Raw genomic sequence first — 12,081 nt, forward strand, 5'->3', positions numbered from 1 at the left:
CATAGCAATAAAATTACAAAATAAATAAATAAATAAACTTCTCAATAGCACCGTTTCACGGCCACTTATTAGGGCCACTTTAAAAATAAACACTTAAAATAGGTTTTGTACACTTTATAACAATGGCTGTGCACTGACTCAAAAATTTAAAACATAAAAATATTTGTCAAAACTAACATACAGTATTCTATACTGTAGTATATAGCTTAGGCAACTACCCCTCGCGTATTGTTTATATGTTCGCGTCTTAACCTAATACATCAAAAAGTTTTGTCTAGTTAGACTACCTTGTATTTATCTTATAAAGTTTCATTTTACGGCATTGATTATGTTTTAATATATTCACCTTTTTGCTGGAGAAAATGTGAGCTCGCGGACCACGCACTGATAAATCACTCAAACCTTTATCAGAATCGGATAGATGGACCAACCACCACATATAATGATGTTAAACGAGACGAAAGGTATTTTAAATTTACGAAAATAGAAGAGAATAAACCTTTTACTGTACACGATAATTGTAACCAATCATATTGTCGTACTTCTGTTATTTAGAGAATACTTCATTTTCATTGGTTGTTGGAAAATACCATAGAAGAAAAATTTGAAAAATTTTCGTCGCGGATACCTTATTTTATGAGCCCATAATTTTAATGATTTCAACTTTCTTAGTGTCATACATGGCAGAAATAATACTTGAAATGATGTTTGAGTATAATAAAAATCTTGCTCGTACTGCTGTTGTTGCAAGAAAGACATAATTCTTGTTCTTGTGTTAGCTCATGACAGGTACGATTCTTGTGCAGGTGTTGGCGCAAATCACAAACTTTAATGATGTCGGGGCATGGCAGAAATCACACTTTTACTGATGTTGGAGCATGGCAGAAATCACACTTTTATTGATGTTAGGGCATGACAGAAATCACAACTCTACTGATGTTGGGGCATGACAGAAATAATACTTTTACTAACGTTTTGGCATGACAGAAATCACACTTTTATTGATGTTGGGGCATGACAGAAATCACAACTCTACTGATGTTGGGCTTGACATAAATCACAATTTTACTAATGTTAGGGCATGACATAAATCTCAATTTTACTAATGTTTGGGCATGACAGAAATCACAAATTTTACTGATTTGGGGGCATAACAAAAATCACACTTTTACTGATGTTGGGGCATGACAAAAATCACAATTTTACTGATGTTGGGGCATGACAGAAATCACACTTTTACTGATGTTGGGGCATGACAGAAATCACACTTTTACTGATGTTGGGGCATGACAGAAATCACACTTTTACTGATGTTGGGGCATGACAGAAATCACACTTTTATTGATGTTGGGGCATGACAGAAATCACAACTCTACTGATGTTGGGGCATGACAGAAATCACACTTTTATTGATGTTGGGGCATGAAAAAATCACAACTCTACTGATGTTGGGGCATGGCAGAAATCACACTTTTATTGATGTTGGAGCATGGCAGAAATCACAACTCTACTGATGTTGGGGCATGACAGAAATAATACTTTTACTTACGTTTTGGCATGACAGAAATCACACTTTTACTGATGTCGGGGCATGACATAAATCACACATTTACTGATGTTTGGGCTTTACAGAAATAATATTTTTACTAACGTTTTGGCATGACAGAAATTACACTTCTGCGGAAATTTGGGCATAACAAAACATTACACTTGTTTCGATGTTTGGGGCATAAAAGAAATCACACTTTGACTGATTTTGGGGCTTTGCAGAACTCACACTTGTACCGATGCTTGGGAGATAAATATCACACTTGTATCGATGTTTGTGCATGACATAAATCACGCTTATTTGGGCATGACAGAAATCGTTGCTGGGGCATGACAGAAATCACACATTATATCGTATTATCCGATCATAAGAAATCTAAAGCGTGTAAGCTTAAAGTAAACATTTAGTAAGATAATAGTTAATAATATAGGATCATGACAATGGAGGCTTCTATGTCTGCTATTGAGCGATAAAGGAAAACAAATATGATTTGTATTTAATTTTTATTGATACACGTAACACAAGTTCATCAGTCACGCCTACCGCATTTGGACAGCGCATATCAACCGATGTTCATGCTACGTGTATATTTCCTTCAGAAATTATTTTACTAGCGTCCACGTTTAAGATATATTATGCTTAAATTTGATATCAAAATCCCCTTATGAGTAAAAATCAGTCTCTTCTGAAATGAAAAATAAATATCTTTCGAATACTCACAGAGAAAATATATTGCGTTTAAACTCTATAGACTTATACGCAATCACAGTATGATTACATAGTGTCATTTAAAAAAACTGGAAGTTTTCATAAGACTAAACCTACTAAATTTGAAAAAAATTAGGGTTATGTAGCTTCTTAAACAAACTTTATACATTTACTTAATGAAATTAGGCATATTTAGGAAGAATATACTAGATGAAGTATTTTATCCCAAGATGAGCATAGTATATCTTTAATATGCATACAACTGATCATCATTTGAGCCGCGCCATAACAAAACCAACATAGTGCGTTTGCGACCAGCATGGATCCAGACCAGCCTGCACAGCCGCACAGGATCCATGCTGGTCTCAAACGCATAATGTTGGTTTTGTCATGATACAGCTCATTCTTTTTATATCCATGAATGCTTTGACTTTAAATATCACTATACCTTCATATATATGTGATACGTTTCTCGAGGAGAAACATATTCAAAAATCTTCGTAACTATATAACACATATAACATAATAACATAATTAACAGTCTACAAATAATGACAGCAGATAATATGTTCAAATACAGTACAAAAATGAAAACATTTTACAAATGTCATGTACGTAAGTGACCTAAACAATTTTCACGTAAATAGATATTATTACATAGATATATGTTTTACAGTCAAAATCTACCTTAAATCAACGTAATAACAATATAACAAAAGAATTTTTATTTTCACGTACACATAATATTATCGAATAAGTAATAGACTATAATGCTCCCAAACAAACATGATGGTGACCATTCATAAGATATAGCCGAGTTGTTAACGCTTCGGACTTGTAATCTAATGATCGCTAGTCGCATGGGTTCAAACCCTGACAGAGACAAGTCGTTGTTTCCTTGAGCAAAAAACTTATAGTGCATTGCTCAGTACTGGTTGGTTCCAGGAACGGATTCAAAAGTGTGTAGCTTCCTACACAATTGAACTTAAATTATTTCTATATAGCCATCATGTGAATATTTTCTGCAGAATGATAAACAGAAAAAGTATTACAAAAACACCAAACAAAAATTATATGATAAATATGCTTTATCTCTTAGTAAATAATTCTGACATATGAACTTTGTACACCTTCATATGTATGAACTGCGAAATGAAATACTAGCCTTTACGTAGATCTATATGTCGACTTGTCATTCATAATAATATGATGTACAAACAACATTTATCTCAATTATACAACAACCAAAACAAAAACATCTAAAAACTGTCCAAGACAGCAAATCATTTTGTGTAGGAAACTATATGTTCATATAATAATAATAATAATAATAATAATAATAATAGTAATAAAATAATGATGGTGATGATTATAATAATGATGATGATGATGATGATGATAAAACTCAATCTACAGAAGGTAACCCCGATATACACAAACATATTTGCGACATCTTGTTTACAATGCAGCCTATGAAAATCAAATAACATATAACATGTAAAAGAAATGATTAAATGGTTAAAACATTGAAAACATGTATACATACAATTCATTTTATCAAATCTAATTGGAATTGGCTTTCTTCAGTGCACCTCTTCAATTTGCAATTAACAACAGTCATACTAAGAAGTACCAGAAAACTTTTTGTATTTAGAAAGAGAATGTGCTAATTCAACTTAAGATGTATTATGTATAATAAACATTAATCATACTAAAGTTGATTTAATAAATATTTCTTTAAGCTATTTTTTTAGATAAAGACACTTTTGGTTCCCTTCTAATAAAAGTAATAATTAGTTGTATGTAATTTCAAAGAAGTAACACATTTAAGGTGCTGAAATCAAGAAAGACTTCCACATGTCTAAAACTATTGTACATATCTATTTGCCACTGTCAGCATCTTTTTACGAGTAGGCTATCAAATTAATAAGGGTCGTATTGCATAAATGAATCTTTCGAAATTCTGATTGCTTATTATGTAAAATGATTGTTTTCGAGAGAAAAAAAAAACATTCAATGATTAGCGGTATGACGTTCATGAATCTTAGATATGCACCAAAACAATCTTTCTCGATTACCACTTATTTTCGACATAAAACACAAAGTAAATGAGGTAATTGCATATTAAAGTCCAATAGATATTAAAGTATATGCATGTATAAAAGGTCAATAAATATAAAGTACATAGCCTATGAAAGATCATTTCATAGAAAAACAAAACAGAACTTTAACCTGTTGAATTTTACATGGACTTGTTTTGTTTCCTTTTTTTGAACTTCAGTTGTAAAACACAAGAGAAGCGTATTACAAACTTTAAAAGGCACGCAAAAGGTCTTAAACTTTTAAGTTCGACATGAAAGATAATATTACCATAGCGACAGTTTCTAAATGTAACAGGAGTAGGTGCAAGACATATCCTTCTTAAATATTCAATTTCTAAATGTAACAGGAGTAGGTGCTTAAATAGAATAAAATGTAATTAAATTTTGTAACAGTACAACATTCAAAATTAAATAAAGTATGAATTTTGTTTCAACATGTGTGATGTTTTGATCATTTATGACAACCGAAAGCAATTTTATTTTGGCCAAACAAAAAAATCCTTGCAGCCACGGTGCAGTCCATATGTTTTTCTTGTTTTTTGTTTGAAATACCTTATCATTAAGTTTTAAAGCAGATCCTTCTATTAAATAAAGAGAAGACACCTCTGTTAATTGCATTTTTAAACATACGGCGTTATTTTGTTGTCTTTTAATTCTGTACTTATTAACCTGCGTTTTAAAATTGCATGTTATGATGTTAATGATGCATATGATCGTTTTCATTCTTACATCGTGTTTAAGAATTTCCATGTTACTTTTGATTAAGCTAAAAACTTTTTTTTGTTGATTATATGTTGAAATATATGGTAAATGTTTGTCTTTTGATTTTTCTTTAGCTTAAAGTAAGGTTGTCCTAGGAATTTCTAAAGCTTTCTTAATAACATTTTTATAGCTTCAATTGGACAATTTTCTAAATAAGTTTTATGGCTTTAATACGATTTTATCAGATACTTTAAATGATTGGTAGACTTATTCTCCTATAATATCTCTTGTTGACTGATGGGATAACAAACTTATCAAGCCAGAAATATTTTCCGTCTGTTCTCAATTTGCATTCTACAAACTGCACATTGAGTAACATGTGGAGCACATGTCTGACAAGAAACCAAATGTCCGCAAGGTAGAAACAAAACGTTGACTTCTTCGGTTAAACATATTTTACACATCACCGTAGATTTAAGTCGCTCATTTTCCGACTTCAAATCCGAATATTCTTCTGGCTTTTGGTTTCCTCCAGCTTCACTTTTTTCATCACAGCCCTTGCTGCCAGCTTGATTCTGATCTGCTTCTATTAAATTCAAAGATGAAAACATTCTTAATTTTAGCAATTTACCTTTGGTTTTTAAGCCTGCATAGATTGAGATGAATATAACTTATTTACTAAGTTGTATGGCTTAAATTATGTATGTTTTATAACGATGCCAAATTATTTGAAATTATGGTAATACCAAGAAGAGAAAACAATTTAAATCATTTACAGGGTAGAGAAAGAACATAGCTTTTGCTAAAATCGTTTAACGTCATTAAATGCATAAATAGACGTATTCGACTGCTTCTTTGTAGCTTCAAAGACCTGCGCATCTGTGTGACTCTTGGCGCAAAATAAACAAAAAGAAAAACAAAAACAAAGAAGAGAGACAGAACACTTTCTCTAACAATATATTTAAGTAGGTATCAGTAATTTAACATGTATCTTAAAAACTTTGTGATTTGTAAATAAAAAAATACCTTGTCTGTCCGCGCCGGAACCAATATGGTTCTCAGTAAGTTCCTGTTCTGAATGCTCCTGTATAAAATCTTTGCCTTTCTCGTCCTCCAAATATTTGCACCATTTGTATACTTTGGCGTGCTCAATAAACGGGTCATCCCCGGAACACCAGTTTCGTAGTCCTATTCCACATTGAAAACACCGGACAAGATCACCAACACCTGAAATAACGATACATTGTAATTTAACAGCGATTGTGTTTAACCCAAATCAAAATTAAACCACAAAGTGACATTAAGAAAGAAAAAGAGATACAGAAACTTTATCCAATAAACAAGTTTGTTAACTCTTTCAATTTAACGGAAAAATTAATATGTGAATCAAAAATATCACCTCGATATTGTCGCCTTTCACCTAATCGTAATTAACCGGAACAGGTCAAATTGGGTGAACAGTTGCAATTGTATGGTTAAGTAGGGAACTTTGTTTAAAATTTAAAAGGAAAGCTCTATTTGTTCCTTTGGTTTAAAGTAAGATCTACATTAGGTTCTTACTTCTCTAAATAACGCAACAAAGTCACTGTACTGAATGAAAACAAGATTTGATAAAAATGAAATATAAGCAAATGTTTAAATCATTCAAACATATTCAATTTCAAAAGAGTTTGTGAAAATATAGCATTATCTTTGGTCTGATTACTTGTATTACATAAGCCGCCTGTATCAAAGTTGAAATATATTTTCTTACGGGCATCCAGTAATACATTTATCGCTTTACACAAAAAAAATCTAATCTAGTTTGGAAAAGCGTAAAATGTAAAGCAAATAAAAACGAACACAAACGTTTCTTCAACATAATCATTTACCTGTATAGAAAAACCCGGCATCGGCTAGTATATCACGCCGGACGACTTCCTCTTTAGTCCAGCCTTCCTCATATGACCTAAATCTGTAGGAACTACATCTAAAGTGAGCAAATTTAGGATTTTCACGTGTATACTGTCCCATTCCTAAATCTTGTGGAACACCTCCCGATGCACCGACTGTTCCTTCGACGGCTACATCACTATTTTGAAGCGATGAATCAGGGTTTGAACTAACAGCTTGTCTGTGTATAGGAATGTTATTTCCATCGGTCCCTCTAACAAAATCACAATCAGGCGAACGTTGTTGATGTCTATCTGCAGGGTCGTCAAATTCACCCCATCCACTTAGTATGATATTGCATGAAAAGCATTTTACGCTGTCATTTTGTCCGTTCCCTACGTAATAAAACCCTTCTTTCGCCAACTTGCATGATGATATCGGTAAACTATCTGGACATGATTTGTAGGATGCAAACCTTAACCATTCAAGATTCATGTGATGATCTCGAACGTCACCATTTGTCAGACGGTCACAGAACCTTCCTATCATCATAACGTATATATCCTATCTTATCTACAAAAACCACTTTTTAGTCTATCAGACTGAAGTTGGTTTCCCTAAAATGGAATGGAAAACCATACTTTAATGACTGAACCTTTTACGCGTTATACTATTATACAATTAGATCTATAAATTTCATTTATAATACATTAATTTATATCATAATCAACAATGATAAAAAATATGAATCTATTTTATAAATGCAATAATAGTATTCATAATTTCACAAATTATAAATGTTATAACTACATTTAAAAAAACAGAATGTTAACCGACGTAGAAATATACAACATTTCATACCTTTTTCTTTAATTGGAACGTATCTCACAGATTCGATCATTGATTCTCGAGCCATTCCATTGTATTCTACACTTAATAAGTATATATGTTTGATATTTTTCTTATTATAACGTGTAAGAATTACATACCTGTAAACTAGTTGTTTCTCGCATAAATGAATTTATTCGTTTATTCGTCACTAAATTTCAAAATAAGATATTTTGGTTTACAAATCATTTTGGAAAAAACCCTATCTGGAAACCCAAACTTTTTCATCACGTGAACATACCATGACTTGTTCCTATTATTGACAAATTTAAAAATAAATATGGTATCAATATACCACAAAACCCAATTATCCACTTACAATAATTCATTCATGGATGATTTTATAATATTTCTTCGACGTACAGAAATATATCATGATCATTTAGTACAGGCCTCAATGTATTTAGCTATATTCAGGTGTTTGTTTTTGTTTTGTTTTGCTTCCTAATTGTCTTGTTATTTCAGAAATGGGCCTTCTGTTTACTAGAAGGGCAACTGCCTTTAGGTTAAATCATTTGATAACACTCTCGATTTTATAAATTATCAGCGTTAACCTTATTGATATTCTTGCTTATGGGCTAATATAAAACAATTTATATCAATATTGAAATTTAGTGAAAATTATAATTTGTCCAATAATATCGTTCCCTTTACATTTTTCAAATTCTTTTGCACATTTTATAATTTTTAAATCGGCGCCAACTTGTCATTAAATTATTATCCCTTTATTTCAGGGTATTAATAAATAATATAAAATATGTAAATAATTTCAGCCAATTTCACAAATTTGAACTGATGAACACTTACGCAAAACAGTAATGTTATTGTTAATAAAGCTTTGTGATGAAATTAGGAATTAAAATTTGTTTTAGAATTTAGTGTATGTAATTTTACTGGGAATTATGTATGTATATTGAACCGCCAAAATGTATGTTTTGTCAATACTTGTTGCGTGAAATTGAGGCCATTTCTTTTTAAATTGATCTACATTTTTAACGAGATTTAAATTTAATAAATATGAAAAGTTAGCATGTTGTAGTTCTTCTTTCATTTGTGTTTTACTTGTTGTTGTTGTTGTTGTTGTTTTCTTCTTCTTTTGCAGCTCATACCATTCTCGAACGAGATTTAGAAATGAGAAAAATCTTTGCCAGATGGTGACAGTTGGGTCGTAGCTTAAACTGTATCCAAATTACAATGCGTGGTCTTTTGCAAATGTCGTCACTGTTGACGAAACATGGGTCCATTTTTATGAGCCAAAAAGAAGACATCAAAACAAGATTTGGTCTATAAAGTCGGGCAAATCACCATACAATATAAAAATATCATAAGTATAAAGAAGGTAATGTATGCCATTTTGTACACCTCAGAGTCCCGCAATTCAGGTTCATAAAAGCAAAAATGTTTATGCAAAATTTAAGTGGACAAAAGTTCTCCGAAAACTAAACAAATACTTCCGAAAACGAAGACCCGCAACAGGTTTGGCCAATTTCATATTTCTGCATGACATCGCGTATTTGCACAAGGCGTATACAGTGCAAGTCTTTCTGAATCAGTAAAAAGTCGTTGTACTTCCCCATCCTCCGTATTCATTTGACTCTGTCTTGTCTTGTGGCTTCGCTTTGTTTTTCCAAAGCTAAAAAAACTTTCAGGCCGAAAATGTAAAATAGAGAAAATAAGAATCCCTAAAGAAAGTCCAACACGGCAAAATTGAAAATGTTGCAGGCTCGGTTTGATTGAGCCTGTTCATGGACGGTACTGTCAAGCGCAAACTACCGTCCACGCCCCCTAGCACCGGCTTAGGCAGAATTCAACATTTAACATGAACTGGTACAATTTTGAACTTTGAAACATCCGCAGATGTGTTCATATGGCGGTCATCATGGAACCTTTAATGTGACACTTTCGTGTCATTCCATGAAAAGCGGCATATGGTCCCCAAGTAAAAAAAATTGCGTGTGTCCTATAAACGAGAAAGCAATGGGTGGAACTAAATAAAATGGAATTTTGAAAGGGGATCAGAGGTTATGAAGCCTGCATATCACAGATAAGACGTCAAAAGACAAAATTAAAAAGCAGGCCACATATCCTATGAATAACCAAATTTTACGTGCTTAGATGCATTCATTTTTGAACACTCCTCGTATTGTTTTGATAGGTTTGGCAGGATAATACCAAATACTTGGCGTTAAGCCTATGACAACCAAAACATTGTTGTTACACATCAGTGGCAATTTAGGCAACATACCTTGCTATTTTTGGGATTACACACTAAGAAATAGATCAATAAGGAGCAGAGACGTCTTCAATACGGGAACATATTATGCCGTATTATTTTCAGGGACCAAATATTTCGTGCATCATTCTGTAAAACACGTTTTATTTGACACATCGATTACATGTAATATAAAACGCGTTAATACACGTGAGCGTTAAAATGTGTAAAACGCTTCAAACATGTTTTGTTAGTATTATAGAAATTCTTCCATTCCTAAGGGAAATAAACATATATTAAAGGATTCATGTCATATACTTTGTTCCCCAACACGGTAATATCACTTAAATATCGAGTTGATTCAAAAAAATTATGCATGCATTAATACAAACTATTTGATGCTTCAATGTTCACTTATGATAACTAAAGCAGAAGATCAACGGAAAAAAAACAAAACAAAGGATGTTCTGTAAATGTTTTTAATTTTATAAAAAATTATATCAAACATATACTGTGACACAGTTCATACATTAATAGGCTAAAGGCCGTTGTATGTTTTCCTCAACAAATAATAAAAATAATACTAATTAACAAAAGGTTCACATAAAATAAATTGAAATCGCCTGTCACCGTAAATACAGCATGACATAAGGCTTAATGTTTTCAGTCACTTAATTTTGTAAAGATCAGCACGTGCTTACGTGCACTTCATTCTTAACATTGCTGACAGTTATTGCAATATCATATGTGATTGGCAAAGGTCATCATATAGGTAAGGAAATCATTTTCTTCATGAAATAAACTTCATACGATGGAAGTTAACTCGACCTGAAATGTCTTAAAATGTCATTGAAGATTTAAAATTCTGTATACACGACAAAAGTTCCTTTAATTGGTGTCCTACAAACGGCGCATCGGTCCAATAAATCCGAGCAGCTCGCACACGCCACCATATGGTTGCAAGGTGAGAAAACCACATTCATTTTCCTACTCAAACATATTTTACACATGACTCGTTCCTGATCATCTGTAAAGTAAACATAAAAGTAGATAAAGTTTTACGTGCGAAAGTAATGAACATCTAAACAAAATCAAAAAGAAAGACTGTTTCCAACTTCAATTTGAACATTCTTTACTGTTACATAATATAACATAATATAATATATATATATATATATTTCTTTAAAAAAATGAAGCTAATTTACTGACAGAAATATCTGATATCTGTATAATTCTACTTCTGTTGGAGATCAATAACTGAAAAGTGATACATGTTTAATATTTCAAATATATCAATGTTTTACAATTTTATGTAAGAATGTCAGTTTAATCTTACCATCCAAGACCTTTGAGTTTGTTTCTCCCTGGGGGTTTCTTACTGTTGTCGTTGTACTTTGTTTTTCTGTTGTTTCTTTGGACCCTAGTAAACCCCCAGTCGTTTCAGGTGTTTGGTTGGCTGTTAAGTGTGCACTATCTGTAGATGGGTCTGAGTCTTTCATGCTTGTTTGTACTAAGTCTGTCGGTCGGCCATTATCTCCGTGCTCGTTATCATGTTTCGATCGCCTGAATCGTATATACATCAGCACACACCACACTAGAAGGACCATTAAAACACTCAATATTACACGTTTAAATTGTGGATCTTTTAGCAATATACACTGAAACATACAAATCACTGTTTTTGAACAGGTTAATTTAATATAGAGATCCGACACAACACAGTCGTTTATTAAATTTCCATTTAAAGCCGACACGCACGAAACTAGAATGGATACAGCATATGCCTCCATCGCTGTCTAACATTTACATTAATATATTTATTGCCTACAATTGTCGAAAGAATTCCACCTTAAAATAATTATATCGTAATGTTTGTTGTAAAAAATGTAAAAATTGGTTTCCCGAGCTTTAAGCTATAAATAAACCCATAAATGCGCATAATCTATAAATAGATTTAATTATTTGCTATTTATTTTTTAGATCCGGTGTAACCGTATTGGAAATTATTTTTATACTCGACATTACTAATTCCGCGCGTAATCATAATA

At 32.2% G+C, this 12,081-nt stretch overlaps 2 protein-coding genes across 2 annotated transcripts; both read right to left on the reverse strand.

Annotated features, from left to right (window-relative positions):
• Positions 1-2,044: 2,044 nt before the first annotated feature.
• On the reverse strand, positions 2,045-7,990 carry LOC132719191 (baculoviral IAP repeat-containing protein 3-like). Its single transcript, XM_060702944.1, has 4 exons — positions 7,923-7,990; positions 6,933-7,550; positions 6,088-6,288; positions 2,045-5,647 (listed from the first exon to the last, which is right to left on the reverse strand). Exons 2-4 carry the CDS (start codon positions 7,483-7,485, stop codon positions 5,376-5,378), a joined length of 1,026 nt encoding a protein of 341 aa, XP_060558927.1. The 5' UTR covers positions 7,486-7,550; positions 7,923-7,990; the 3' UTR covers positions 2,045-5,375.
• Positions 7,991-10,494: 2,504 nt separating this feature from the next.
• Positions 10,495-11,877, reverse strand: LOC132719190 (E3 ubiquitin-protein ligase cblA-like). The gene is made up of 2 exons (XM_060702942.1): positions 11,370-11,877; positions 10,495-11,060 (listed from the first exon to the last, which is right to left on the reverse strand). Exons 1-2 carry the CDS (start codon positions 11,821-11,823, stop codon positions 10,891-10,893), a joined length of 624 nt encoding a protein of 207 aa, XP_060558925.1. The 5' UTR covers positions 11,824-11,877; the 3' UTR covers positions 10,495-10,890.
• Positions 11,878-12,081: the final 204 nt, after the last annotated feature.

Source organism: Ruditapes philippinarum, unplaced genomic scaffold (genome assembly GCF_026571515.1).
Source record: "Ruditapes philippinarum isolate M1 unplaced genomic scaffold, ASM2657151v2 ctg7972_1_1_1_1, whole genome shotgun sequence".
NCBI classification, from domain to species: domain Eukaryota; kingdom Metazoa; phylum Mollusca; class Bivalvia; order Venerida; family Veneridae; genus Ruditapes; species Ruditapes philippinarum.